The 27,267-nt window shown below is 45.6% G+C and overlaps 1 protein-coding gene and 27 non-coding genes across 28 annotated transcripts; 1 reads left to right on the forward strand and 27 right to left on the reverse strand.

The window, feature by feature from the left end:
- Positions 1-10,445: 10,445 nt before the first annotated feature.
- On the reverse strand, positions 10,446-10,517 carry Trnat-ugu (transfer RNA threonine (anticodon UGU)). Its single transcript has one exon. It is a non-coding gene; the product is annotated as a tRNA-Thr (tRNA).
- Positions 10,518-10,689: 172 nt separating this feature from the next.
- On the reverse strand, positions 10,690-10,761 carry Trnat-ugu (transfer RNA threonine (anticodon UGU)). Its single transcript has one exon. It is a non-coding gene; the product is annotated as a tRNA-Thr (tRNA).
- Positions 10,762-10,933: 172 nt separating this feature from the next.
- On the reverse strand, positions 10,934-11,005 carry Trnat-ugu (transfer RNA threonine (anticodon UGU)). The gene has a single exon. It is a non-coding gene; the product is annotated as a tRNA-Thr (tRNA).
- Positions 11,006-11,177: 172 nt separating this feature from the next.
- Trnat-ugu (transfer RNA threonine (anticodon UGU)) lies at positions 11,178-11,249 on the reverse strand. The gene has a single exon. It is a non-coding gene; the product is annotated as a tRNA-Thr (tRNA).
- Positions 11,250-11,421: 172 nt separating this feature from the next.
- Positions 11,422-11,493, reverse strand: Trnat-ugu (transfer RNA threonine (anticodon UGU)). Its single transcript has one exon. It is a non-coding gene; the product is annotated as a tRNA-Thr (tRNA).
- A 172-nt stretch (positions 11,494-11,665) lies between these two features.
- On the reverse strand, positions 11,666-11,737 carry Trnat-ugu (transfer RNA threonine (anticodon UGU)). The gene has a single exon. It is a non-coding gene; the product is annotated as a tRNA-Thr (tRNA).
- Positions 11,738-11,909: 172 nt separating this feature from the next.
- On the reverse strand, positions 11,910-11,981 carry Trnat-ugu (transfer RNA threonine (anticodon UGU)). The gene has a single exon. It is a non-coding gene; the product is annotated as a tRNA-Thr (tRNA).
- A 172-nt stretch (positions 11,982-12,153) lies between these two features.
- Trnat-ugu (transfer RNA threonine (anticodon UGU)) lies at positions 12,154-12,225 on the reverse strand. Its single transcript has one exon. It is a non-coding gene; the product is annotated as a tRNA-Thr (tRNA).
- Positions 12,226-12,397: 172 nt separating this feature from the next.
- Trnat-ugu (transfer RNA threonine (anticodon UGU)) lies at positions 12,398-12,469 on the reverse strand. Its single transcript has one exon. It is a non-coding gene; the product is annotated as a tRNA-Thr (tRNA).
- Positions 12,470-12,641: 172 nt separating this feature from the next.
- On the reverse strand, positions 12,642-12,713 carry Trnaa-ugc (transfer RNA alanine (anticodon UGC)). Its single transcript has one exon. It is a non-coding gene; the product is annotated as a tRNA-Ala (tRNA).
- A 172-nt stretch (positions 12,714-12,885) lies between these two features.
- On the reverse strand, positions 12,886-12,957 carry Trnat-ugu (transfer RNA threonine (anticodon UGU)). The gene has a single exon. It is a non-coding gene; the product is annotated as a tRNA-Thr (tRNA).
- A 171-nt stretch (positions 12,958-13,128) lies between these two features.
- Positions 13,129-13,200, reverse strand: Trnat-ugu (transfer RNA threonine (anticodon UGU)). The gene has a single exon. It is a non-coding gene; the product is annotated as a tRNA-Thr (tRNA).
- Positions 13,201-13,372: 172 nt separating this feature from the next.
- On the reverse strand, positions 13,373-13,444 carry Trnaa-ugc (transfer RNA alanine (anticodon UGC)). Its single transcript has one exon. It is a non-coding gene; the product is annotated as a tRNA-Ala (tRNA).
- Positions 13,445-13,616: 172 nt separating this feature from the next.
- On the reverse strand, positions 13,617-13,688 carry Trnat-ugu (transfer RNA threonine (anticodon UGU)). The gene has a single exon. It is a non-coding gene; the product is annotated as a tRNA-Thr (tRNA).
- Positions 13,689-13,860: 172 nt separating this feature from the next.
- On the reverse strand, positions 13,861-13,932 carry Trnat-ugu (transfer RNA threonine (anticodon UGU)). The gene has a single exon. It is a non-coding gene; the product is annotated as a tRNA-Thr (tRNA).
- Positions 13,933-14,104: 172 nt separating this feature from the next.
- Positions 14,105-14,176, reverse strand: Trnaa-ugc (transfer RNA alanine (anticodon UGC)). The gene has a single exon. It is a non-coding gene; the product is annotated as a tRNA-Ala (tRNA).
- Positions 14,177-14,347: 171 nt separating this feature from the next.
- Trnat-cgu (transfer RNA threonine (anticodon CGU)) lies at positions 14,348-14,419 on the reverse strand. The gene has a single exon. It is a non-coding gene; the product is annotated as a tRNA-Thr (tRNA).
- Positions 14,420-14,591: 172 nt separating this feature from the next.
- Positions 14,592-14,663, reverse strand: Trnaa-ugc (transfer RNA alanine (anticodon UGC)). The gene has a single exon. It is a non-coding gene; the product is annotated as a tRNA-Ala (tRNA).
- A 171-nt stretch (positions 14,664-14,834) lies between these two features.
- On the reverse strand, positions 14,835-14,906 carry Trnat-cgu (transfer RNA threonine (anticodon CGU)). The gene has a single exon. It is a non-coding gene; the product is annotated as a tRNA-Thr (tRNA).
- A 172-nt stretch (positions 14,907-15,078) lies between these two features.
- On the reverse strand, positions 15,079-15,150 carry Trnaa-ugc (transfer RNA alanine (anticodon UGC)). Its single transcript has one exon. It is a non-coding gene; the product is annotated as a tRNA-Ala (tRNA).
- A 171-nt stretch (positions 15,151-15,321) lies between these two features.
- On the reverse strand, positions 15,322-15,393 carry Trnat-ugu (transfer RNA threonine (anticodon UGU)). The gene has a single exon. It is a non-coding gene; the product is annotated as a tRNA-Thr (tRNA).
- A 172-nt stretch (positions 15,394-15,565) lies between these two features.
- On the reverse strand, positions 15,566-15,637 carry Trnaa-ugc (transfer RNA alanine (anticodon UGC)). Its single transcript has one exon. It is a non-coding gene; the product is annotated as a tRNA-Ala (tRNA).
- A 171-nt stretch (positions 15,638-15,808) lies between these two features.
- Positions 15,809-15,880, reverse strand: Trnat-cgu (transfer RNA threonine (anticodon CGU)). Its single transcript has one exon. It is a non-coding gene; the product is annotated as a tRNA-Thr (tRNA).
- Positions 15,881-16,052: 172 nt separating this feature from the next.
- On the reverse strand, positions 16,053-16,124 carry Trnat-ugu (transfer RNA threonine (anticodon UGU)). The gene has a single exon. It is a non-coding gene; the product is annotated as a tRNA-Thr (tRNA).
- Positions 16,125-16,296: 172 nt separating this feature from the next.
- Positions 16,297-16,368, reverse strand: Trnat-ugu (transfer RNA threonine (anticodon UGU)). The gene has a single exon. It is a non-coding gene; the product is annotated as a tRNA-Thr (tRNA).
- Positions 16,369-16,540: 172 nt separating this feature from the next.
- Trnaa-ugc (transfer RNA alanine (anticodon UGC)) lies at positions 16,541-16,612 on the reverse strand. Its single transcript has one exon. It is a non-coding gene; the product is annotated as a tRNA-Ala (tRNA).
- Positions 16,613-16,783: 171 nt separating this feature from the next.
- Positions 16,784-16,855, reverse strand: Trnat-ugu (transfer RNA threonine (anticodon UGU)). Its single transcript has one exon. It is a non-coding gene; the product is annotated as a tRNA-Thr (tRNA).
- An 8,757-nt stretch (positions 16,856-25,612) lies between these two features.
- Positions 25,613-26,836, forward strand: LOC135381290 (uncharacterized). Its single transcript, XM_064612541.1, has one exon. The coding sequence runs from the start codon at positions 25,613-25,615 to the stop codon at positions 26,834-26,836; it is 1,224 nt and encodes a 407-aa protein (XP_064468611.1).
- The last annotated feature ends 431 nt before the right edge of the window (positions 26,837-27,267 follow it).

Genomic DNA, 27,267 nt, shown 5'->3' on the forward strand with positions numbered 1-27,267 from the left:
CTAAACTATAATTTTAGGAGTCCATTAAAATTCTACTTTCTATGGAAACTATAATTGCCCTATTACTTGGATCGCTATTAATGAAGCGCTTCAATTTTTTCTCTCTTCCCATTTCAGCCTTGTCATGCAGGGAAGCAGACTCACATCCAAAATAATTAATTTACACTGAGGGTGCCGTGCTTCAGGAATTCCTATCCTGCGCTCAGATGCAAGCATTTCTTCACGGATACCTTTAACAGCTGACTTCCTCAACATATCGAACACCCAACAAAATCAAACAAACAATCAGAGAAACCCTCTTCTCAGCTGTACCATGCGACTGTCTTCTTCTTCGTAAAATCGGTGATCTGAGGGACAGAGCAGCGAAAAATTGCGCGCACTTGTGCTTGACTTAAAAAACCTGAAGCATATGCCAATAAACCAAGAAAAAGACACTCATGTCTGGTATCTGATAGTGCCACATACACAGACGCATTGCCCTTGCGTAAAGAAAGCACAGGACAGGGATACACAAATATCCTTAGGTGAGCAAGACTGAACAAGTCTAGACATGCGATATCGAATGCGAAAACACTGGTGATCGGGGAAAAGGCCTAAGCCTGCGGCGGATCATCATCGAGCATACACAACTTCATTTTTCTATTTTGCGTAAACTAAACGCGGTCTGCTTGGAAAACGACGTACAAATTTTCTTAGGGAGCAGAGAAATATATAAATTTGTACTCCGTGCTCAGATACCAGCATTTCTGCTCAAAAACCTTCAAAATTAAGCACTGCTTACTTCGTCAAGATATCGAACACCCAACAAAATCAAACAAACAACCCCAGTTCCACTGGTAGAACACTATTCAGCTTTTACGCAGGAGGCTTTCTTCTACATGAAAAGTAGAGAAAATAAGAAAAGAGCAGCGAAATATTACACGCACTTTTGCTCGCATAGCTATAAAAGAAAAAAATAAATAAAAGAACGACGCACACGCTAATAAACTGTGACAAAGACACCCTTTTCTGCTATCAGATAATTATTGCATAATGCTAAATACTCATTTGCATTGGCCCTGCGTGAAGAAAGTACAGGACAGGGATACACAATCTATCTTAAGCGAGCACGGAAAGTCACTTCTACTCGAACAACTTAACACCATAAAGTCTGAATTTTTGCAAAGAAAATAAAGCCTGAACAGCGCTACGAAGGTGACAGACACATACTATCAAACAAACAAACACTTCTTCGAGTCTGTATTATCTTTTAAAAAATAACGAAAGCACACATAAAAAAAAATCAAATCGGCTATAGGTAGCCTACTAGACGTTGTGCCTTAACGTTGGCTGCACGCAATGCGCCGAAGCATGCTGTGAAGCCAACTTGCGGTTTTGCTGGATGCACATGAAGTCCGATTCGAATTGGAAATCGCGCTAAGGACGTGCCAAACGTGGAATTTTCGCAAGATTAATCCCAATACCTGGAATTCTGTTCATTTTAGCGGGAATGCTAGCGCTTGTGCTCCATTATTCGAAATTTTCGAATATTCGAATTTCTCGATTATCAAATTTTTGAATACGAATAGGGTTCGAATATCAACAATATTCGAACAATATTCGAAATTTCGAATATTCGCACACCTCTAGTGAATACTAGCACTCAACGATATATAACAAAAAACAAACAAATTCCATTCTCATGAACTCTCCTCTGCCGAGCGGCTTTCTCCTGCTCTACCTGGATGCTGACTTTTTCCCCCCTCACCTACATTCTGAGTAAAAGCAGTGACAGAAGAGAAGAACCGCGAAAAACTACACGCATTTGTGTCACAGGACAGGGATACACAAATTTCCTTAAGTGAGCAGGGAAAAGGCTTAAGTCGTACCGCTCAGGAATAATCGGAGAATCACCGCTTATCGCTACGCGGCTAGCGCTTGAACAGCGCTACGAACGTGACAGATACAAACAAACAAACAAACAAACAAACAAACAAACAAACAAACAAACAAACAAACAAACAAACAAACAAACAAACAAACAAACAAACAAACAAACAAACAAACAAACAAACAAACAAACAAACACTTCTATTCATTTCTATTGATAAAGGCGTAAACCACACTACAAGAACAAAGCACGCTGCTTCAGGAAAGCGTATCAAATGCATCGCAACAGGACCGGCTCTCATAAAATAGCCTGCCCAAAACGAAGACTTCACCAGGTTCGCGAGGTAATTCCATTAAAAACTCTCTCGGTCTATCCTACAGATAGCAATGCAAGCACTGCTACCCTTATTTTTTAAGCCACTATTCCACGCAATAGTACATAAATGTATCACTCGTGTCACATGAAAAGGCACACACAAAGAACTTACTTGTCAAGTGGGATCCCTGGTTCAGGAAAGCGCGCGCGCCCGCGCGCACACATACACAGACACACACTCACATTTTCACACTCACAAACACAAAGTCTATTCTCACAACCACATAAATCCATATTATTCCTCAGGTCAATAATTATCCTACCATCGTCAAAAGATGGCTCACTCTTGTATGCGATCGCAAAGCGATAGATCCTCGTTCCGGATGTAATAGGATATCGCCACTCGGCCGACGCGAACCAAAAAAGAAAGAAAGGAATGCGCGTTCGCTATACCTCCACAAAGAAAACGGTGCCGTGCTTCTACGCAGCGCTCATCATACAGGAGTGAATTGTCTTCTTCGTTTTCCTTTTATTTTCTTGCACCCACATATTTTGCAAGAATACTATAGAGCAGAACGGACAAATGTGAACATCATTCGCTACACACTGTAGCTCTCATCATTTTTAAACCAAACCACTTAACATGTGTTCATATGTCTTCACTAAATAGGTGAGGCGATAATGACTCAAAATGAAATGAAATCAAATAAAATAATCATTCCAGCATCGCTGGCTGCAAGCTTGGGTACCCTGCTTGGGTCTGCTGGCGCTGGAATAAAAGATTTATCGCGAGGGTACTACAATGGTGAGCTCTGCTGCTGTTTAAGTGATAAAACAGTGCGCCTGCTCGGGGAAAGGGATCGCGCGCGTCCAAACCGCGAGGCCCGCGTTGCGCTCGCACGGGGAATCGCGCGCGTCGCGTCCCTAGAACGGGTCCGCGCGCGGCTCGCGTGGGGCGCGGTTCGGGAGCACTGTTTTATCACTTAAACAGCAGCAGAGCTCACCATTGTAGTACCCTCGCGATAAATCTTTTATTCCAGCGCCAGCAGACCCAAGCAGGGTACCCCAGCTTGCAGCCAGCGATGCTGGAATGATTATTTTATTTGATTTCATTTCATTTTGAGTCATTATCGCCTCACCTATTTAGTGAAGACATATGAACACATGTTAAGTGGTTTGGTTTAAAAATGATGAGAGCTACAGTGTGTAGCGAATGATGTTCACATTTGTCCGTTCTGCTCTATAGTATTCTTGCAAAATATGTGGGTGCAAGAAAATAAAAGGAAAACGAAGAAGACAATTCACTCCTGTATGATGAGCGCTGCGTAGAAGCACGGCACCGTTTTCTTTGTGGAGGTATAGCGAACGCGCATTCCTTTCTTTCTTTTTTGGTTCGCGTCGGCCGAGTGGCGATATCCTATTACATCCGGAACGAGGATCTATCGCTTTGCGATCGCATACAAGAGTGAGCCATCTTTTGACGATGGTAGGATAATTATTGACCTGAGGAATAATATGGATTTATGTGGTTGTGAGAATAGACTTTGTGTTTGTGAGTGTGAAAATGTGAGTGTGTGTCTGTGTATGTGTGCGCGCAGGCGCGCGCGCTTTCCTGAACCAGGGATCCCACTTGACAAGTAAGTTCTTTGTGTGTGCCTTTACATGTGACACGAGTGATACATTTATGTACTATTGCGTGGAATAGTGGCTTAAAAAATAAGGGTAGCAGTGCTTGCATTGCTATCTGTAGGATAGACCGAGAGAGTTTTTAATGGAATTACCTCGCGAACCTGGTGAAGTCTTCGTTTTGGGCAGGCTATTTTATGAGAGCCGGTCCTGTTGCGATGCATTTGATACGCTTTCCTGAAGCAGCGTGCTTTGTTCTTGTAGTGTGGTTTACGCCTTTATCAATAGAAGTGTTTGTTTGTTTGTTTGTTTGTTTGTTTGTTTGTTTGTTTGTTTGTTTGTTTGTTTGTTTGTTTGTTTGTTTGTTTGTTTGTTTGTTTGTTTGTTTGTTTGTTTGTTTGTTTGTTTGTTTGTTTGTTTGTTTGTTTGTTTGTTTGTTTGTTTGTTTGTTTGTAACGTTCGTAGCGCTGTTCAAGCGCTAGCCGCGTAGCGATAAGCGGTGATTCTCCGATTATTCCTGAGCGGTACGACTTAAGCCTTTTCCCTGCTCACTTAAGGAAATTTGTGTATCCCTGTCCTGTGACACAAATGCGTGTAGTTTTTCGCGGTTCTTCTCTTCTGTCACTGCTTTTACTCAGAATGTAGGTGAGGGGGGAAAAAGTCAGCATCCAGGTAGAGCAGGAGAAAGCCGCTCGGCAGAGGAGAGTTCATGAGAATGGAATTTGTTTGTTTTTTGTTATATATCGTTGAGTGTCAGTATTCACTAGAGGTGTGCGAATATTCGAAATTTCGAATATTGTTCGAATATTGTTGATATTCGAACCCTATTCGTATTCAAAAATTTGATAATCGAGAAATTCGAATATTCGAAAATTTCGAATAATGGAGGACAAGCGCTAGAATTCCCGCTAAAATGAACAGAATTCCAGGTATTGGGATTAATCTTGCGAAAATTCCACGTTTGGCACGTCCTTAGCGCGATTTCCAATTCGAATCGGACTTCATGTGCATCCAGCAAAACCGCAAGTTGGCTTCACAGCATGCTTCGGCGCATTGCGTGCAGCCAACGTTAAGGCACAACGTCTAGTAGGCTACCTATAGCCGATTTGATTTTTTTTATGTGTGCTTTCGTTATTTTTTAAAAGATAATACAGACTCGAAGAAGTGTTTGTTTGTTTGATAGTATGTGTCTGTCACCTTCGTAGCGCTGTTCAGGCTTTATTTTCTTTGCAAAAATTCAGACTTTATGGTATTAAGCTGTTCGAGTAGAAGTGACTTTCCGTGCTCGCTTAAGATAGATTGTGTATCCCTGTCCTGTGCTTTCTTCACGCAGGGCCAATGCAAATGAGTATTTAGCATTATGCAATAATTATCTGATAGCAGAAAAGGGTGTCTTTGTCACAGTTTATTAGCGTGTGCGTCGTTCTTTTATTTATTTTTTTCTTTTATAGCTATGCGAGCAAAAGTGCGTGTAATATTTCGCTGCTCTTTTCTTATTTTCTCTACTTTTTATGTAGAAGAAAGCCTCCTGCGTAAAAGCTGAATAGTGTTCTACCAGTGGAAGTGGGGTTGTTTGTTTGATTTTGTTGGGTGTTCGATATCTTGACGAAGTAAGCAGTGCTTAATTTTGAAGGTTTTTGAGCGCTGGTATCTGAGCACGGAGTACAAATTTATATATTTCTCTGCTCCCTAAGAAAATTTGTACGTCGTTTTCCAAGCAGACCGCGTTTAGTTTACGCAAAATAGAAAAATGAAGTTGTGTATGCTCTATGATGATCCGCCGCAGGCTTAGGCCTTTTCCCCGATCACCAGTGTTTTCGCATTCGATGTCGCATGTCTAGACTTGTTCAGTAGTGTTGCAATTTTTACCCTTCACTAATATCTTGTTGCTGCCGTCTTGTGTTAGACGTTGAGCTTCGTAGCGATGTGCGGTAACGCTACGATTATTCCTGAGCGCTCCGTGTGTTTAATGCGTTGTCCTCTGTGCGTTCATGCGTGTGCTTTTTCCCCTGATTTGTGACGTCATCGTGGCATGTCTGGACTTGTTTAGCAGTGTTGCAGTTCTTCCCGCCGCTAGTATGTTGTTGGTGTCATGTTGTGCTAGCCGCGTGGTGATGTGTGGTGACCTGAGGTCTTAAGCCTTTTCCCTGCTCACCTAAGGATATTTGTGTATCCCTGTCCTGTGCTTTCTTTACGCAAGGGCAATGCGTCTGTGTATGTGGCGCTATCAGATACCAGACATGAGTGTCTTTTTCTTGGTTTATTGGCATATGCTTCAGGTTTTTTAAGTCAAGCACAAGTGCGCGCAATTTTTCGCTGCTCTGTCCCTCAGATCACCGATTTTACGAAGAAGAAGACAGTCGCATGGTACAGCTGAGATGAGGGTTTCTCTGATTGTTTGTTTGATTTTGTTGGGTGTTCGATATGTTGAGGAAGTCAGCTGTTAAAGGTATCCGTGAAGAAATGCTTGCATCTGAGCGCAGGATAGGAATTCCTGAAGCACGGCACCCTCAGTGTAAATTAATTATTTTGGTTGTGAGTCTGCTTCCTGCATGACAAGGCTGAAATGGGAAGAGAGAAAAAATTGGAGCGCTTCATTAATAGCGATCCAAGTAATAGGGCAATTATAGTTTCCATAGAAAGTAGAATTTTAATGGACTCGTAAAATTATAGTTTAGTTGTAGTTTTTCTAAACTGCAATGCAATAATCATTAATATAGTATAGGAATGCCATCGTGTTCCCGTAAAGGCGTTCTGTCTTGTGCTTTCGCGCCTTTTTGCTCGCAGGTGTAGCCTCAGACAACGAATGTATAGCATAGAAAGGGTCATGTATTACATAAGTCTGGAGGTGATGTTGAGTGGTCTCACTTATTATTTTAAAAGAGCAGTGGCAGTTTACTGTAATTCTAATGACCATGATGAGCCTTTGGGGTGAAAATCGTTAATATGCGGGGTGCCTTTTTGTTGAATTTTAATGAGAGAATCAATGTCATTAAGAGTAGGACAAAGGGAATAATCTTGCGATTCAATAAATAATAGGAGTCTTTGCCGGTGTCTTCTTCAGACAGGATGTGATGACGTCACGCAGTCTGTAGCAATGCATTGACTGTTACTGGAAAAAAGTGTGGCAATAGAAAAATAGTGTGTATTGTCCTGGGCAGATTTATGATGAGCACTGTTTTTGAATAAGAGGAGTGCGTGTGCTTAGAAATAGTTTGATGCTGGTTTCCTTCTTTGTTTCTTTTCGCTTTTTCCCCCCTTGTCTGACAAACATGTGCTGACATGCCTGGGCTTGTTCTGACATGCTTTCCTTCTACATGTAGTTTTTTTCTTTTTGTACAAGGAAAATTCTTGACGATAGTGCTGCCTTGAATGGGAGTAGAGCTATTCTTAATAATTTTGCGATTCATTTAGTTCAGAGAGTAACAGCGAGGGGGACAGGTGTGTGGCTTTATGTCTTGCTGAACCATTTTTTTCCTGTACAGTAAGACTTTGGGAATGAAATGCTACAATCTCCTCTTGTCTATGGTGTTTTTCTGCAATAGTTCCCTATGCAATCATTATGGTAGAATAGTAGAGTAGAATCTAGGGATAGTGATTCAATAAATAACAGGTGCCCTGTCTAGAGCGTACGCGTCCTTGAGCCACGCACCTGCATGATGACGTCATACCGAGAGACTTTTGTTTCAGGTTGACCTTGTCTAGAGGAGCATTAGTGAAAAAAAACTGTGTAGCCCTGAGACAATAGGATGACGTCACGACCAATGAGAATGGCCTGCAGGGGGCGCAAGGATTCACTTCTCTCTTGGACACTGACGGGTCTCGACACGCAAATTCTGCTCCTGGTAATTGCGTTGGCCGTCAGTGGAAGAGCGTAGCTTCGGTGGGGTTCTGTCTGTCTGCCTCTGATGGGGTGCGGATGTGTGGTTCGTCATTGGTGAATGGTGTTCGACGATGCAGGTGGATTTTGTGACGAGCGGATTTTCAATGAGGGAATGCTGTGAACGGGAAAAATGATGGTGAGTGCCTTTTTCACTCTGTTCAAGTGTTTGTTTTCCTCTGTTGCCCAGCAGTCGTACGATTTGTCCTGACGTGTCCTGACATGCCCCGATATGCATGCTTTCCTTTGTTGACGCTTAGTATTTTTTTCTCTTTTGACAAGGAACATTGTTGTCTTGACGATAGTGCTGCCCTGAGTTCTGCGCTCCTGGTTACCCGTACTCTGTGTTGATTTGTTGAGTGCCTAGTCCTCTTATTTGTCGTTGATGGAGTTACGTGTTAGGATATTTTGTTCTTTTGCAAGTATCATTTAGTAAGACTTTGGAATTCCTACGATCAGCTTTCATGCATGGTGCTCTTCTGCAATAGTTTCCTATTCAATCGTTATAGAAGAATAAAGGAAATAATCATGGGATAGTGATTCAATAAATAATAGGTCCCCTGTCTAGAGCGTACGCGTCCTTGAGCCACGCAGGTGCATGATGACGTCATACTGTGGCTTCATTGTAGATTGACCAAAGGAGCATTAGCGGAAAAAAACAGGGTAGCCCTGAGACAATAGGATGACGTCACGACCAATGAGAACGGCCAGCAGGGGGCGCAGGAATGCTCTTCACTCTTAGCCTCTCGGAGGTGGTCGCCCCAGAGGGCGCTAGGAGCGCGTATGCGTAGCGGCCGCGGAGCGGCGCCCCAGTCAGTTTCTCTCCGGCTGTCGCAGAAAGCAGACGTGCGCTCCCCGCGCTCGCTCGTTGTCATGGAGAGCAGTCGCATCGGTCTGCGCTCCTGCTGTGGTGAGGTGATTTGTTGTGTAACTAATGCTTTCGTCAACTTTGTTCCCGCTTTGTTTGCGATTTTCGTGCCCGTGCACGTCGGGTGCTGGTTGCTGTTGTCCGGGCATCCCCGGCATTTTCTATCATCTTCTGCCTTGGGAACGGGAGTAGCGCTGGCGTGATTCTTAATAATTTTGTTGTGAGATTAGTTGAGTAAGTACCCTAAGTATGCTAAGTACACCTTTGACGGTTCCTCATCCTTTTCGACAAGCGTGACCCGGCTTCGCACCATAGCTCCTTGTAGCCTTAACCTTTGTATCTTGTGCAATGTCTTGCATTCTCTAATGTCTTCTTTATACCCCCCGGGACAGCTTTCTTCCAAGGTGATTAACTGCCGTAGCGTTGCCATCGCTGCGAATTCTTGGGCTTTCCTTTCCGCGTTCTTACTTTCACAGTACTCCACAGCCATAAGTCGGATATTAGCCTTAAACTCTTCCCAGTCGCACGCGTTCGTTTTCCCTTCTGCTAACATCTTTCCCAGCAATTCCTGAACTTTTTCATCAAACAATTCGTCCTGCAGTATACTGTCATTGAGTTTCCACGGTAGCTTCCTCCCACTCCTCGCTCTCCCATCTTTCCCCACTAACACACACACTTGCACAAAGCCGTGATCCGAAAGGCTTACTGGGTTCACAGTGTAATCCTCCGTGCAGAGCTCCTCTGATACGTAGATTCTATCGAGCCTTGAATGTGCTGACCCTTGCCAGTGCGTAAATCGAATGGCATTGTCTTCATTTCGTCCTGCCACATCCCTCAGATTGTTATCTTCTACTAAGGAACGAAGCTCCTTTGTACTGGTGTCAGAAAACCGAGTTCTTCCCGTCCGATCACCTGCTGTCAGAACACAATTAAAGTCACCTCCCAGAATGACGCTAGCCGGCGTCTCCAGAAAATCCCTTAAGTACCGGAAAAACTCCTTGCGATCCGTAACGATGTTCGGGGCATAGAGCGCTACAACTCTTAACAGCTCATTGCACAGCATCCACTGCACTAATCCTTCCTTCAAGATCGTGGGCAATGTCAGGGACAATTCTCACTCCGCTTCTTCTCCTAACGAAGACTGCCGGGCCACCACTGCCCTTTTGTGCGTTGGAGTGGAAAACTTGAAAATTTCGTTTAAATATCCTCCTCAGTTCCTCCTCATCTTTCGTGGTGGTAATCTTTGTTTCTTGTACAAAACAAATATCGATACATCTACTGCAGAGAATATGAAGAAGGCCAAGTTTCCGTTTATCCGACACCAGGCTGTTGACATTAAACGTGGCGACACGAAGCTTCATTCAGATTGCGAATCATTGAGATAGCCCCCGGTCACGTGGGTCGTACGGTATCGTTGGTTTGAACGCCTTCCACCCCCACTCACACTGTCCTTTAACACGGCTTTGAAGTCTTCCCTGCGATATGGTCTTCCGGTCACGTCCCCGTGAAATATCACGGTATTTTCAGAAAATTCAGCTGTCGGAAAAACTGGCAAAATCACCTGGTGGTCGTGAACTTCGCTCTTCGTATCCTGAACGAGGCTAGTCCTAGCCGTAGAAACCTCCCCTCGGGAGCTCATGATTCCCGCGTCCGTACTCATCGAGCGCCGGAAGCAGAATGTAAGACCAGTGCTCTGCCACTGAGCTATAGCGACTCAGTACTTGAAGTTTAACGTTGCCTTTTATGCTGTAATTGTTACACCTCCCTCTACATAAAAATATTGTTTGGTTGATTCGAAACGACAGGTAGACTCTTTCCCTCCGTCTTTGTCTCATGAAACCGATCTTTCCTTGTATGTCAAACGAGAGTTGGAAATCACCTGTCGTTGCCGCCAGTGAGGACTGAACTCACGACCCCTGGTTTACAAGACCAGTGCTCTCCCACTGAGCTATAGCGGCCCAGTACTTGAAGTTTAACGTTGCCTTTTATGCTGTAATTGTTACACCTCCCTCTCCACAGAAATATTGTTTGGTTGATTCGAAACGACAGGTAGACTCTTTCCCTCCGTCTTTGTCTCATGAAACCGATCTTTCCTTGTATGTCAAACGAGAGTTGGAAATCACCTGTCGTTGCCACCAGTGAGGATTGAACTCACGACCCCTGGTTTACAAGACCAGTGCTCTGCCACTGAGCTATAGCAGCCCAGTACTTAAAATTTAACGTTGCCTTTCATGCTGTAATTGTTACACCTCCCTCTACATAAAAATATTGTTTGGTTGATTCGAAACGACAGGTAGACTCTTTCCCTCCGTCTTTGTCTCATGAAACCGATCTTTCCTTGTATGTCAAACGAGAGTGGGAAATCACCTGTCGTTGCCACCAGTGAGGATTGAACTCACGACCCCTGGTTTACAAGACCAGTGCTCTGCCACTGAGCTATAGCAGCCCAGTACTTAAAGTTTAACGTTGCCTTTTATGCTGTAATTGTTACACCTCCCTCTACATAAAAATATTGTTTGGTTGATTCGAAACGACAGGTAGACTCTTTCCCTCCGTCTTTGTCTCATGAAACCGATCTTTCCTTGTATGTCAAACGAGAGTTGGAAATCACCTGTCGTTGCCGCCAGTGAGGATTGAACTCACGACCCCTGGTTTACAAGACCAGTGCTCTGCCACTGAGCTATAGCGGCCCAGTACTTGAAGTTTAACGTTGCCTTTTACGCTGTAACTGTTACACCTCCCTCTACATAAAAATATTGTTTGGTTGATTCGAAACGACAGGTAGACTCTTTCCCTCCGTCTTTGTCTCATGAAACCGATCTTTCCTTGTATGTCAAACGAGAGTTGGAAATCACCTGTCGTTGCCGCCAATGAGGATTGAACTCACGACCCCTGGTTTACAAGACCAGTGCTCTGCCACTGAGCCATAGCGGCCCAGTACTTGAAGTTTAACGTTGCCTTTTATGCTGTAATTGTTACACCTCCCTCTACATAAAAATATTGTTTGGTTGATTCGAAACGACAGGTAGACTCTTTCCCTCCGTCTTTGTCTCATGAAACCGATCTTTCCTTGTATGTCAAACGAGAGTTGGAAATCACCTGTCGTTGCCGCCAGTGAGGATTGAACTCACGACCCCTGGTTTACAAGACCAGTGCTCTGCCACTGAGCCATAGCGGCCCAGTACTTGAAGTTTAACGTTGCCTTTTATGCTGTAATTGTTACACCTCCCTCTACATAAAAATATTGTTTGGTTGATTCGAAACGACAGGTAGACTCTTTCCCTCCGTCTTTGTCTCATGAAACCGATCTTTCCTTGTATGTCAAACGAGAGTTGGAAATCACCTGTCGTTGCCGCCAGTGAGGATTGAACTCACGACCCCTGGTTTACAAGACCAGTGCTCTGCCACTGAGCTATAGCGGCCCGGGACTAGCAATTTAACGTTGCCTTTTACGCTGTAACTGTTACACCTCCCTCTACATAAAAATATTGTTTGGTTGATTCGAAACGACAGGTAGACTCTTTCCCTCCGTCTTTGTCTCATGAAATCGATCTTCGCTTGTATGTCAAACGAGAGTTGGAAATCACCTGTCGTTGCCGCCAGTGAGGATTGAACTCACGACCCCTGGTTTACAAGACCAGTGCTCTGCCACTGAGCTATAGCGGCCCAGTGCTTGAAGTTTAACGTCGCCTTTTATGTTGTAATTGTTACACCTCCCTCTATATAAAAATATTGTTTGGTTGATTCGAAACGGCAGGTAGACTCTTTCCCTTCGCCTTTGTCTCATGAAATCGATCTTCGCTTGTATGTCAAACGAGAGTTGGAAATCACCTGTCGTTACCGCCAGTGAGGATTGAACTCACGACCCCTGGTTTACAAGACCAGTGCTCTGCCACTGAGCTATAGCGGCCCAGTACTTGAAGTTTAACGTTGCCTTTTATGCTGTAACTGTTACACCTCCCTCTATATAAAAATATTGCTTGGTTGATTCGAAACGACAGGTAGACTCTTTCCCTCCGTCTTTGTCTCATGAAACTGATCTTTCCTTGTATGTCAAACGAGAGTTGGAAATCACCTGTCGTTGCCGCCAGTGAGGACTGAACTCACGACCCCTGGTTTGCAAGACCAGTGCTCTGCCACTGAGCTATAGCGGCCCAGTACTTGAAGTTTAACGTTGCCTTTTACGCTGTAATTGTTACACCTCCCTCTATATAAAAATATTGTTTGGTTGATTCGAAACGGCAGGTAGACTCTTTCCCTTCGCCTTTGTCTCATGAAATCGATCTTCGCTTGTATGTCAAACGAGAGTTGGAAATCACCTGTCGTTGCCGCCAGTGAGGATTGAACTCACGACCCCTGGTTTACAAGACCAGTGCTCTGCCACTGAGCTATAGCGGCCCGGTAACACGCATTTAACGTTGCCTTTTATGCTGTAATTGTTACACCTCCCTCTACATAAAACTATTTTTGGTTGATTCGAAACGACAGGTAGACTCTTTCCCTTCGTCTTTGTCTCATGAAATCGATCTTTGCTTGCATGTCAAACGAGAGTTGCAAATCACCTGTCGTTGCCGCCAGTGAGGATTGAACTCACGACCCCTGGTTTACAAGACCAGTGCTCTGCCACTGAGCTATAGCGGCCCAGTACTTGAAGTTTAACGTTGCCTTATATGCTGTAATTGTTACACCTCCCTCTACACAGAAATATTGTTTGGTTGATTCGAAACGACAGGTAGACTCTTTCCCTCCGTCTTTGTCTCATGAAACTGATCTTTCCTTGTATGTCAAACGAGAGTTGGAAATCACCTGTCGTTGCCGCCAGTGAGGATTGAACTCACGACCCCTGGTTTGCAAGACCAGTGCTCTGCCACTGAGCTATAGCGGCCCAGTGCTTGAAGTTTAACGTCGCCTTTTATGTTGTAATTGTTACACCTCCCTCTATATAAAAATATTGTTTGGTTGATTCGAAACGGCAGGTAGACTCTTTCCCTTCGCCTTTGTCTCATGAAATCGATCTTCGCTTGTATGTCAAACGAGAGTTGGAAATCACCTGTCGTTGCCGCCAGTGAGGATTGAACTCACGACCCCTGGTTTACAAGACCAGTGCTCTGCCACTGAGCTATAGCGGCCCAGTGCTTGAAGTTTAACGTCGCCTTTTATGTTGTAATTGTTACACCTCCCTCTATATAAAAATATTGTTTGGTTGATTCGAAACGGCAGGTAGACTCTTTCCCTTCGCCTTTGTCTCATGAAATCGATCTTTGCTTGCATGTCAAACGAGAGTTGCAAATCACCTGTCGTTGCCGCCAGTGAGGATTGAACTCACGACCCCTGGTTTACAAGACCAGTGCTCTCCCACTGAGCTATAGCGGCCCAGTACTTCAAGTTTAACGTTGCCTTTTATGCTGTAATTGTTACACCTCCCTCTACACAGAAATATTGTTTGGTTGATTCGAAACGACAGGTAGACTCTTTCCCTCCGTCTTTGTCTCATGAAACTGATCTTTCCTTGTATGTCAAACGAGAGTTGGAAATCACCTGTCGTTGCCGCCAGTGAGGATTGAACTCACGACCCCTGGTTTGCAAGACCAGTGCTCTGCCACTGAGCTATAGCGGCCCGGTAACACGCATTTAACGTTGCCTTTTATGCTGTAATTGTTACACCTCCCTCTACATAAAACTATTTTTGGTTGATTCGAAACGACAGGTAGACTCTTTCCCTTCGTCTTTGTCTCATGAAATCGATCTTTGCTTGCATGTCAAACGAGAGTTGCAAATCACCTGTCGTTGCCGCCAGTGAGGATTGAACTCACAACCTCTGGTTTACGAGACCAGTGCTCTGCCACTGAGCTATAGCGGCCCGCTACTAGAAATTTAACGTTGCCCTTTATACTGTAATTGTTACACCTCCCTCTACACAGAAATATTGTTTGGTTGATTCGAAACGACAGGTAGACTCTTTCCCTCCGTCTTTGTCTCATGAAACTGATCTTTCCTTGTATGTCAAACGAGAGTTGGAAATCACCTGTCGTTGCCGCCAGTGAGGATTGAACTCACGACCCCTGGTTTGCAAGACCAGTGCTCTGCCACTGAGCTATAGCGGCCCGGTAACACGCATTTAACGTTGCCTTTTATGCTGTAATTGTTACACCTCCCTCTACATAAAACTATTTTTGGTTGATTCGAAACGACAGGTAGACTCTTTCCCTTCGTCTTTGTCTCATGAAATCGATCTTTGCTTGCATGTCAAACGAGAGTTGCAAATCACCTGTCGTTGCCGCCAGTGAGGATTGAACTCACAACCTCTGGTTTACGAGACCAGTGCTCTGCCACTGAGCTATAGCGGCCCAGTGCTTGAAGTTTAACGTCGCCTTTTATGTTGTAATTGTTACACCTCCCTCTATATAAAAATATTGTTTGGTTGATTCGAAACGGCAGGTAGACTCTTTCCCTTCGCCTTTGTCTCATGAAATCGATCTTCGCTTGTATGTCAAACGAGAGTTGGAAATCACCTGTCGTTGCCGCCAGTGAGGATTGAACTCACGACCCCTGGTTTGCAAGACCAGTGCTCTGCCACTGAGCTATAGCGGCCCGGTAACACGCATTTAACGTTGCCTTTTATGCTGTAATTGTTACACCTCCCTCTACATAAAACTATTTTTGGTTGATTCGAAACGACAGGTAGACTCTTTCCCTTCGTCTTTGTCTCATGAAATCGATCTTTGCTTGCATGTCAAACGAGAGTTGCAAATCACCTGTCGTTGCCGCCAGTGAGGATTGAACTCACAACCTCTGGTTTACAAGAACAGTGCTCTCCCACTGAGCTATAGCGGCCCAGTACTTGAAGTTTAACGTTGCCTTTTATGCTGTAATTGTTACACCTCCCTCTCCACAGAAATATTGTTTGGTTGATTCGAAACGACAGGTAGACTCTTTCCCTCCGTCTTTGTCTCATGAAACCGATCTTTCCTTGTATGTCAAACGAGAGTTGGAAATCACCTGTCGTTGCCGCCAGTGAGGATTGAACTCACGACCCCTGGTTTGCAAGACCAGTGCTCTGCCACTGAGCTATAGCGGCCCGGTAACACGCATTTAACGTTGCCTTTTATGCTGTAATTGTTACACCTCCCTCTACATAAAACTATTTTTGGTTGATTCGAAACGACAGGTAGACTCTTTCCCTTCGTCTTTGTCTCATGAAATCGATCTTTGCTTGCATGTCAAACGAGAGTTGCAAATCACCTGTCGTTGCCGCCAGTGAGGATTGAACTCACAACCTCTGGTTTACGAGACCAGTGCTCTGCCACTGAGCTATAGCGGCCCAGTGCTTGAAGTTTAACGTCGCCTTTTATGTTGTAATTGTTACACCTCCCTCTATATAAAAATATTGTTTGGTTGATTCGAAACGGCAGGTAGACTCTTTCCCTTCGCCTTTGTCTCATGAAATCGATCTTCGCTTGTATGTCAAACGAGAGTTGGAAATCACCTGTCGTTGCCGCCAGTGAGGATTGAACTCACGACCCCTGGTTTACAAGACCAGTGCTCTGCCACTGAGCTATAGCGGCCCAGTGCTTGAAGTTTAACGTCGCCTTTTATGTTGTAATTGTTACACCTCCCTCTATATAAAAATATTGTTTGGTTGATTCGAAACGGCAGGTAGACTCTTTCCCTTCGCCTTTGTCTCATGAAATCGATCTTTGCTTGCATGTCAAACGAGAGTTGCAAATCACCTGTCGTTGCCGCCAGTGAGGATTGAACTCACGACCCCTGGTTTACAAGACCAGTGCTCTCCCACTGAGCTATAGCGGCCCAGTACTTGAAGTTTAACGTTGCCTTTTATGCTGTAATTGTTACACCTCCCTCTACACAGAAATATTGTTTGGTTGATTCGAAACGACAGGTAGACTCTTTCCCTCCGTCTTTGTCTCATGAAACTGATCTTTCCTTGTATGTCAAACGAGAGTTGGAAATCACCTGTCGTTGCCGCCAGTGAGGATTGAACTCACGACCCCTGGTTTGCAAGACCAGTGCTCTGCCACTGAGCTATAGCGGCCCGGTAACACGCATTTAACGTTGCCTTTTATGCTGTAATTGTTACACCTCCCTCTACATAAAACTATTTTTGGTTGATTCGAAACGACAGGTAGACTCTTTCCCTTCGTCTTTGTCTCATGAAATCGATCTTTGCTTGCATGTCAAACGAGAGTTGCAAATCACCTGTCGTTGCCGCCAGTGAGGATTGAACTCACAACCTCTGGTTTACAAGAACAGTGCTCTCCCACTGAGCTATAGCGGCCCAGTACTTGAAGTTTAACGTTGCCTTTTATGCTGTAATTGTTACACCTCCCTCTCCACAGAAATATTGTTTGGTTGATTCGAAACGACAGGTAGACTCTTTCCCTCCGTCTTTGTCTCATGAAACCGATCTTTCCTTGTATGTCAAACGAGAGTTGGAAATCACCTGTCGTTGCCGCCAGTGAGGACTGAACTCACGACCCCTGGTTTACAGACCAGTGCTCTGCCACTGAGCTATAGCGGCCCGGTACTAGGAATTTCAGTAGTGTCAGTAGGTCAGTAGCACAGTGGGCACAGTGCTCGGTTGCCATTCATGAGGCCCTGGGATCGATTCCCCTCCCATCCAACATTTCTTTCTCAACTGTGGACAGGCAGGGCTATGACATGCACTTTGACCCCACAGGAGGGCGGTTGGTCGGTAGCACAGTGCTCGGTTGCAATGTATGAGGCCCTGGGATCGATTCCCCTCCCGTCCAACATTTCTTTCTCAACTGTGGACAGGCAGGGCTATGACATGCACTTTGGCCCCGCAGGAGGGCGGGGGGTCTATTCTATAAGGAAATCAGGCACAGCATTGAGTTCTTCCTTGAGAAGTTCTCTTGGGATTACCTGGTAAATGTGAAAAGGAGGACACTCTACTGGGACACGGTGACAAGTCTCTTCCCACCACCGCTGTACAGGCTTCCGGGGCAGGACGTGTTGAACCGATTAAGAAAATTGCCGATAGCCTCAGGTACGAAAGACTTCCTCGTACGCTTTCACATCGAAGTTCTCTCAGTTAAACAATGGCTAAAGGGTAAGGGTTTCTTTCTACCCTGCGATGCGTGGTGCCACGTCTGTGGTGATACGGAATCCCTACGGCATGTGTTCTATGATTGCCGAATCGCCTTGCTCTTCTGGAGTGACCTGCAAGCAACTCTGCGGATTAGGGAGGAGTTGTCTTACTAGAGCTTCAAGTTCCTTACTTTCACGGAAGCAAAACATGCCGAAGTGGTGTCAGTTGTAGCAACAGCCGGACTGCACGCGATTTGGAAGTCGAGAACAGGACGCGTTGAATGCGACGTCAGAGTGGAATCGCCAGTGATATATCTGAAGCAGAAGCACCTGTGGACTCTTTCTTTACGCGGGAAAAACAGACTGCGCGATGAAGAAAGGTGGGAGCAGTTGGCTTCCGTCATCAATGCTCTGCAACAACCTTTGGTCGAATTGGGAAGCTCGTTCCAGGATCCTCGTCGGAAGAGTTGAAGACCGGGAAATGAACTCTGCATGCAAGTCGGCAAGCGACAGAACGTGCACGGTTTTTAAACGGTGGTGATGCGCAAGATGTGTATTTCGATTGATTTTATGCAATAAATAAATAAATAAAAAAGGGTCAGTAGCACAGTGCCCACAGTGCACAGTGCCCACAGGCACAGTGCTCGGTTGCAACGTATGAGGCCCTGGGATCGATTCCCCTCCCGTCCAACATATCTTTCTCAAATGTTTACAGGCACTGCTATGACATGCACTTTGACTTCACCGGACGGCGGGTGGTCGATAGCACAATGGGTACAGTGCTCGGTTGCAATGTATGAGGCCCTGGGGTCGATTCCCCTCGCGTCCAACATTTCTTTCTCAACTGTTTACAGGCACTACTATGACATGCACCCTGACTCCACAGCAGGGCGGGTGGTCGGTGGTACAGTGCTCGGTTGCAATGTATGAGGCCCTGGTATCGATTCCCCTACCGTCCAACATTTCTTTCTCAACTGTTTACAGGCACTGCTATGACATGCACTTTGACTCCACTGGAGGACGGGGGTCGGTAGCACAGTGCTCGGTTGCAATGTATGAGGCCCTGGGATCGATTCCCCTCCCGTCCAACATTTCTTTCTCAACTGTGGACAGGCAGGGCTATGACATACACTGTCACACCACAGGAGGGCGGGGGGTCAGTAGCGCAGTGGGCACAGTGCTCGGTTGCCATTGATGAGGCCCTGGGATCGATTCCTCTCCCGTCCAACATTTCTTTCTCAACTGTATACAGACAGTACTATGACATGCACTTTGACTCCATAGGACTGCTGGTGGTCGGTAGCAGAGGATTCTGCTTCCGGTGCTCGATGAGTACGGTCGCAGATGCTTCGAGCTCCGGTGGAGCGAATAGTATGGCTAGGCCTAGCCGGGTGAACGACGGAAAGGAATCTGCTTCGAAGGATACAATGGATTACAAAGTCATCATGCCGGTTGTTCCAACAGGTACCGTAACGCAGGATACTTTATTTCTGCACGCAAACCCAGAAGCGAGACCATATAACGTAAACCATTTTGGTGAAGCGCTGCGGCATGTCGTGAATAAGAAGGATATATCAAACTTATCAGTATAATCACGTGTGGGCTATCAGTTTCAACAACGTAGAGGCCAAAGAAAAGTTGTTGGTGCAGAAAGAACTTCAGGTGAAAGGTCAAAGGTGTATCATCATTGAACCGAATAAGAAAGAAATTGAAATTAAAATCGACTGGCTCCCTGGAAACGTGCCCGATGAAGCTGTTGTGACAGGGCTAACTACTTACGGAGATGTGAAGGAAGTTCGTCGTGAGAAATGGAGAGATTCCTTCTTTGAAGGAATTGACTCAACAACAAGACTGGTTACGGTTCGTCTGAAAGAGAGCATCACCGTTGATCATTTGCCACATCAAATGTACGTGGCGGGGTGCCGAGTGCTGCTAGCTGTGCAAGGGAGGCCACCGATGTGTCTGAGATGCAAACAAATAGGTCACATTCGAAAACAATGCCGCACTCCTTGGTGCAAAGTATGTAGAACCTTTGGGCACGAGGAAGATGAGTGTGTAAAAACGTATGCATCGCGAGTACGCCAGCCTGAGGGAGCCCAGTGCGAGTTGTATGTAGTGGAAGAAGACAAATCGGGGAAGCCGGGGGGTGTGCCCAACAACATTGAAAACAGTGGCTCTCTAGATGAGGAGAGTTCAGCTAATGTAGCAGGAAACATGGTGGGAAAACAGTACAACGGCGAAGAAATGAGAGAAATTGATGGTGTGCAGAAGCGTAAAGGGAGCGGCAAGGACAGTAACGCTGAAACTACTGAAAACAACGAAACCATGGATGGAATCTTGTGAGAGAGAAAAAGCCAAAGGCGAATGAGAGTACTTTGCTAAAGCCACAGGCAGCTTATACGGATTCGTCGCAGTTGGAAGACATGCGCTTCCTGTCCATGTAGTGAATTCACGGATAGCAGCAGTTGAGGTTTCCCACAAGAGGCGTCTAAAATGGAGGCAAGGGTAATTACAGTTGGCACACTAAATGTACGGGGAATAAACTCCCGGAAAAAGCAATACCATCTTAAGCGATACCTAGAAAGATTTCCTGACATCGACGTTCTTGCAGTACAGGAAACTAAAATCAGCACGCAAGAGGGAACAGATATATTGGTGTCGAATTGCTTCAGCAAGCACTATGACGTCGTTGTAAGTCACGCAGTAGGCCATTCAGCTGGCTGCGTAATACTTCTGAAGAAGTTGGACTGTTTCAAACCTGTCGCACACATGGTTGATGATCAGGGAAGATTAGCAGTGTTAGACGTTTTGATCCATAATGGACTATGGCGCTTCCTAAATGTGTACGCGCCAAACAAAAAACAAGATAGAATAGCGTTCTTTACAATGCTTGGAAGTTATATGAACAATATCTACAAGACCGTATTAATGGGAGATTTCAACTGCACTTTGCGTGAAAGTGACCGCACTAACAACGTAGTTGACAACGACGAAGGAACGAATGCGCTTGAAGGGATCCTCGAACATTATGGCTTGTGTGATGTGGTGGAACAAATCCCAAGGAAACGTGTTGTGTATACTCATTTTCAAAATAAGTCTCATGCAAGGTTGGACCGAATACATGCGACGTCGATTAGTTCTATGCGCGTAGCAGAGTACAAAGTATTCCCAGCATATTTCAGCGACCACTGCCTTGTATCAGTAACATTAGGCCATGACAGACCGGAACGGAAACAACGAAATGGATGGGAAACGTGGAAGCTAAACGTCACACTCCTTGAAGATAAGAAATTTACAATGGCCAAAGTTGCCTTTGCGCCATTAAAATCCTAAGAAATTTACAAACTTTATCAAAGACGAGATTGTGGACAGGACAATCCAGCTGGAGCGAAGCATGGGAAGAATTCAAGCTTAAATTACGAGCCTTCGCAATAGAACGAAGCAATACACTCGCCTTCGAGGCAAAACATCGTGAAAAAGAACAAGAGTGCACACTGCAAAAACTAATAGAAATGGAGTCAAGAAATCCTGGGGAATTTTCTGAAGAGATGAGGCGTATAAAATTGGAACTAAGTTTAATAGCAGACTACAAATATGAAGGGGCAAAGGTGAGGTCAAGGTTACAGCAATATTTGCCAGACGAGGCGCCCAGCAAATGCTTCCTACGAAAAGAACAAGAATACGTCAGGATGAAAAGTATTACTGCAATCAAAGAAGACGGAAAAATAATATCTAGTCCAGAGCAAATAAAATACACATTCGAGAAATATTACGCCCAACTGATAGGAAGAACGATAGATAAGCGAGACTCAGCTGCGCAAGAACGTATACCAACACTTGTTCCGCAGTTATCGACTGATAAGCAAGACATTCTCGGAAGACCGATAACCCTTGATGAAGTTAGACAGGCAATAAGTACACTGAAGAGGATAAACTGAAGAGGGATCCCGGACCGGATGGTATCGGAGCGGACTTTTATATCAAGTATAAAAATTATGTATCTGTGATATTACTGGGAATATACCAGGAAGCGGAAGCAAATGGTGTCTTTCCCCCTTCTTTCAGAAAGTCACATACAGTACTTACACCGAAGAAAGTGCCCGAAGGAAATGTGCCTAGGGTGACGGACTACAGGCCAATTACGTTGTCGAACGTGGACTATAAGGTGTTTGCAAAAGTACTAGCCTCAAGACTCTAGTGTGTTGTGGGAACACTTGTGGGTGATCATCAGACATGTGCTATTAAAGGAAGGAACATTCAGACGAATATTCACGTTTTACGTACGATCTTGGACATTAGCAGAATTCATGGAGATCAGGTAGCGGTACTGCAAGCAGACTTGGCAAAGGCATTTGACAGGGTTTGCCATTTCTTTTTGTTCACAGTAATGGAAGCAATGAAATTTGGCCCGGTTTTCATGCATCGTGTCAAACTGTGTTATTTGAATGTCACAACGAAATTAATTGTAAATAATCAGTGTACAAATCCAGTGCCGTTACGTTCCTACGTACGGCAAGGATGTCCATTGTCTCCACTGTTATTTGACCTGTATCTTGAACCGCTTTGTCAAAGTGTCATACAGAATAGAAGTATTGTTGGCTACAAACTGAATTCCACTGCGGTTAAAGTTTTAGCATATGCCGATGATTTAGTGTTTCTAGCAAGTGATAAGAAAAGTGTTTGTGCTGTTTTAAACGAAATTAACAGGTTTTGTGATATGTCTGGAGCCAAGCTTAACATGGAAAAGTCATTGGGCATATGGGGAGGTCAGTGGGGTTCTACACCATCCAGCTTTGAAGGAATAACGTGGAAAACCGAGCCAACCACGTACCTTGGTGTCCCGCTTGAACACAGCAAAAACACAAATGTCGTGTGGACAGAAAGGGCTACGAAGATACGAAGGCATGTTAATATATGTAAGCAGAGAAGATTGTCAATCTTTCAGCGTGCCGCTACATGTAACTTATTTTTTGTTGGAAAGCTTATATATCTGTTGCATGTGCTCCAATGCTCCCGGAAAAATATTCAAATATTACATCGTACATGTGCGACTTTCATATGGAATTCTACATTTGAGCCTATGCGAAGAGGGAATCTGTTTCGGCCACTTATGGAAGGAGGTCTGAGCTTGAGTCATTTATTTATCAAGCAGCTTGTGATGAGACTGACCTTCTTTAGGGATAGTAAGCACCCACTGCTGATGACTGTACTACAGTGTGTAGGAAATGAGTGGTTACCGACCGTAACTGTTGCTGTTAGAGAGAGAAATATTGCACTTAGTGGTTTTTATCGTGAAGTTGTTGAGCCCTCAGGGTTTTGCTGGCGAGGTTCTCAAGAGAGTATGTCTTTACTGTTTCGAAGAAAAAACTTGCGGCTGATCTGGTCGACACACTTTTCCCTATACCGATGTATAGACAAATACCCGCAGGGTGGCCAGGTGGTGATATTTTAAAGAGAGTTACTAGAATGAGTGTTAGATCTGAAATCAAAACGTTTTTCTTTAAGTTGCATACGAGAACCTTGCCAGTAAAGACATGGCTCGAGAGTAAAGGTATGTTCGTACCTTGGACAACGAACTGTCGATTTTGTAAAGCCCAAGAGACACTGGAGCATGTTTTTCTCTATTGTACAGAGGCTCAGTTTTTATGGAGTGAGCTTAGTATGTTGCTGGGGAGGAACCTGAGAATAAATCCTCACACAATGCGTTTTCTGCCAATAACAAGGAAAGACGAGGAGAGATACGATGTGTTATGTATAGTGGCATTGTAATGTTTGTGGAAAGTCAGAGTGCTTGACAGAAACGAGGAGCCATTGTCACCAGCACTTATGTTCGTTCGACAGGAACTAAAGCAGCTCAAAGATGTAGCAGAAATTAAGGGCGATGTGCCAAAATCGTTGACTTCTGTTTGTGAAAAGATTCTTGTGAAGTGTACAGCCCCCTTTTAGCGCAACCGCAGTTTGCGGCGCAAGTGCATGCATGCATGCATGCATGCATGCATGTATGTATGTATGTATGTATGCGTACCACCTATTTTACTTGTGCACGTGGTTGAAGTGTGAATCACTGTGTTAATTTTACTGTTGTTACAATACTCTGAAACTGACCAATAAGTGGTAAAGTGGTCGGTAGCAGAGTGGGTACAGTGCTCGCTTGCAATGTATGAGGCCCTGGGATCGATTCCACTCCCGTCCAACATTTCTTTCTCAACTGTTTACAGGCACTGCTATGACATGCACTTTGACTCCACTGGAGGACGGAGGTCGGTAGCACAGTGCTCGGTTGCAATGTATGAGGCCCTGGGATCGATTCCCCTCCCGTCCAACATTTCTTTCTCAACTGTGGACAGGCAGGGCTAAGACATACACTGTCACACCACAGGAGGGCGGGGGGTCAGTAGAGCAGTGGGCACAGTGCTCGGTTGCCATTCATGAGGCCTTGGGATCGATTCCCCTCCCGTCGGACATTTCTTTCTCAACTGTGGACAGGCAGGGCTATGACATGCACTTTGACCCCACAGGAGGGCGGTTGGTCGGTAGCACAGTGCTCGGTTGCAATGTATGAGGTCCTGGGATCGATTCCCCTCCCGTCCACCATTTATGTCTCAAATGTTTACAGGCACTGCTATGACATGCACTTTGACTCCGTAGGACTGCTGGTGGTCGGTAGCAGAGTGGGTACAGTGCTGGATTGCAATGTATGGGGCCCTGGGATCGATTCCACTCCCGCTCAACATTTCTTTCTCAACTGTGGACAGACACTGCTATGACATGCACTTTGACACCACAGGAGGGCGGGGGGTCGGTTGCCATGTGTGAGGTCCAGGGATCGATTCCCCTCCCGTCCAACATTTCTTTCTCAACTGTGGACAGGCACTGCTATGACATTCTACAGGAGGGCGGTGGGTACAGTGCTCGGTTGCAACGTATGCGGCCCTGGGATCGATTCCACTCCCGCTCAACATTTCTTTCTCAACTGTGGACAGGCACTGCTATGACATGCACTTTGACACCACAGGAGGGCGGGGGGTCGGTTGCCATGTGTGAGGTCCAGGGATCGATTCCCCTCCCGTCCAACATTTCTTTCTCAACTGTGGACAGGCACTGCTATGACATTCTACAGGAGGGCGGTGGGTACAGTGCTCGGTTGCAACGTATGAGGCCCTGGAATCGATTCCCCTCCCGTCCAACATTTCTCTCTCAACTGTCGACAGGCAGGGCTATGACATGCACTGTGACCCCGCAGGAGGGCGGGGGGTCAGTAGCACAGTGGGCACTGTGCTCGGTTGCCATTCATGAGGCCCTGGGATCTATTCCCCTCCCGTCCAACATTTCTTTCTCAACTGTGGACAGGCAGGGCTATGACATGCACTTTGACCCAGCAGGAGGGTGGGGGGTCGGTAGCACAGTGGGTACAGTGCTCGGTTGCAATGTATGACGGCCTGGGATCGATTCCCCTCCTGTCCAACATTTCTTTCTCAAATGTTTACAGGCACTGCTATGACATGCACTTTGACTCCACAGGAGGGTGGAGGGTCGGTAGCACGGTAGGTGCAATGCTCGGGTATGAGGCCCTGGGATCGATTCCCCTCCCGTCCAACATTTCTGTCTCAAATGTTTACAGGCACTGCTATGACATGCACTTTGACTCCATAGGACTGCTGGTGGTCGGTAGCAGAGTGGGTACAGTGCTCGCTTGCAATGTATGAGGCCTTGGGATCGACTCCACTCCCGTCCAACATTTATTTCTCAACTGTTTAGAGGCACTGCTATGACATTCACTTTGACTCCACTGGAGGACGGGGGTCGGTAGCACAGTGCTCGGTTGCAATGTATGAGGCCCTGGGATCGATTCCCCTCCCGTCCAACATTTCTTTCTCAACTGTGGACTGGCAGGGCTATGACATACACTGTCACACCACAGGAGGGCGGGGGGTCAGTAGCACAGTGGATTCTGTTTCCGGCTTTCGTAGCGAAAGGACGCAGGATGTCAAGCTCCGTACAGGAGGATTCAACGGCTAGGCCTAGCCGCGGTGTCACGAATGATTCTACGCTAGAAGGTTCTACGGAATACAAGTTAATTCTCCCACCGCTTCCTGCTGGTACAGCGACGCTCAATACCGTATTCCTACATGGCGACATCACAGGTAGGCCTTATAAAGCGGAACATTTCGAGGAAGGACTGAAAGCGGTGCTCAACATAAAAGAAGAGGTTGTCAGCACAGGAGTATACCAGATGAATCACGTGTGGGTGGTGACTCTGCAATCTGCGTTGTCGAAGCAGAAATTAGTCAGTCTAAAAGAGCTGCAAGTGAAGGGCAAGCAATGCCACATCATCGATCCAAACGTAAAAGAAGTGCAAGTGAAGCTGCATTGGCTCCCGGTATTTGTTCCGGACGAGGAGGTAAAAAATGTGTTTGAACCGTTTGGAAAAATCATGCAGCTGGAAAAAATCAAATGGACAAGACCAGGCATGGAGGGAGTGTACACTGCAACAAGGTCGGCCAAGCTCAGATTAGGGAAAGGAATAACTGTCGACAGCTTGCCACACCAGGTCAAAGTGTTCGGAGGGACAGTCCTCGTGGTCGCACAGGGAAGGCCCCCCCTCTGCTTGAAATGCAGGAGAGTTGGGCACGTTCGCAGGGAATGCCGCGCAGTTAAATGCAGTAAGTGTTTCCGCTTCGGACACCCAGAAGAGGAATGTGTGAGAACATACGCCAGGGCAGCTGAGGCGAAAACTAAAGACGACATCGAGCAACAGGACATGTTCGTCGACGAAGAGGACATGAACACTTTGCAACTTGAAGGCCAAGATATGTCACGTAAAGCAGGGCACGAGGAACTAAGCCGGAAAACAGGAGAAACAAGCCCAAAACAGCTTGCGTCAGGATGTGATCACATAGAAGAAGCCGCCGATGATAATAACACAGGAGGCACAAAAGAAAACAAGCTTCAAAAAGAGGAACAGATAGACACTGGTGATGCAGAGCAAGAAAGTGAGTCAGCGTCAATAAAGGAGAAAGCCTTAAGCGTAGCCGATAAGAGAAGCAATGTGTTGAAGGATGGTCAACTGCAAGGACACGACGAAGGCGACATCGAAGACCGGACAGGTTTTAAGTGGAAAGTCGTCCCGAATCGCAGAAACAGGTTCAACTCTGCTCCAAAGCTACCAACAGAAGAAAGACGGAGAAGTTCGTCGAACCATTACTGAGTGGTTTGTGTGTCCTCAGATGCCCTGAACATAACAGCATGCGCGCGATCAAAATAGGAACTTTCAACTGTTAGCGTTGAAAGTCTGGTTTCGCAGAAACGGAAATGGTATTTGCAAGATCTACTAAAACGTGAAAACTGTTACATAATTTTACTTCAAGAAACCAAGCTCTGCACGATGGAAGAGGAAAGAAATTTTATACAAGTGTTCAAAGACTCTTATTATGTGGCTCACTCGCTAGGCATAGGAGGAAGTGCGGCCACAGCGGTCATGCTAAAGAAGTCTGATAATATATCACTTGTGGACCATAATCTGGAAGAAACGGGCCGAATAGCAGCTATCGACTTCCTATGGGGGGAAACAGTTGATAAAGGCAGTCTCGGTGTACGCCCCAAATGAAGTACAGGAAAGGAAACAATTCTTTCGCACTC

The sequence above is a fragment of the Ornithodoros turicata genome, chromosome 1 (assembly GCF_037126465.1).
Source record: "Ornithodoros turicata isolate Travis chromosome 1, ASM3712646v1, whole genome shotgun sequence".
Taxonomy (NCBI): domain Eukaryota; kingdom Metazoa; phylum Arthropoda; class Arachnida; order Ixodida; family Argasidae; genus Ornithodoros; species Ornithodoros turicata.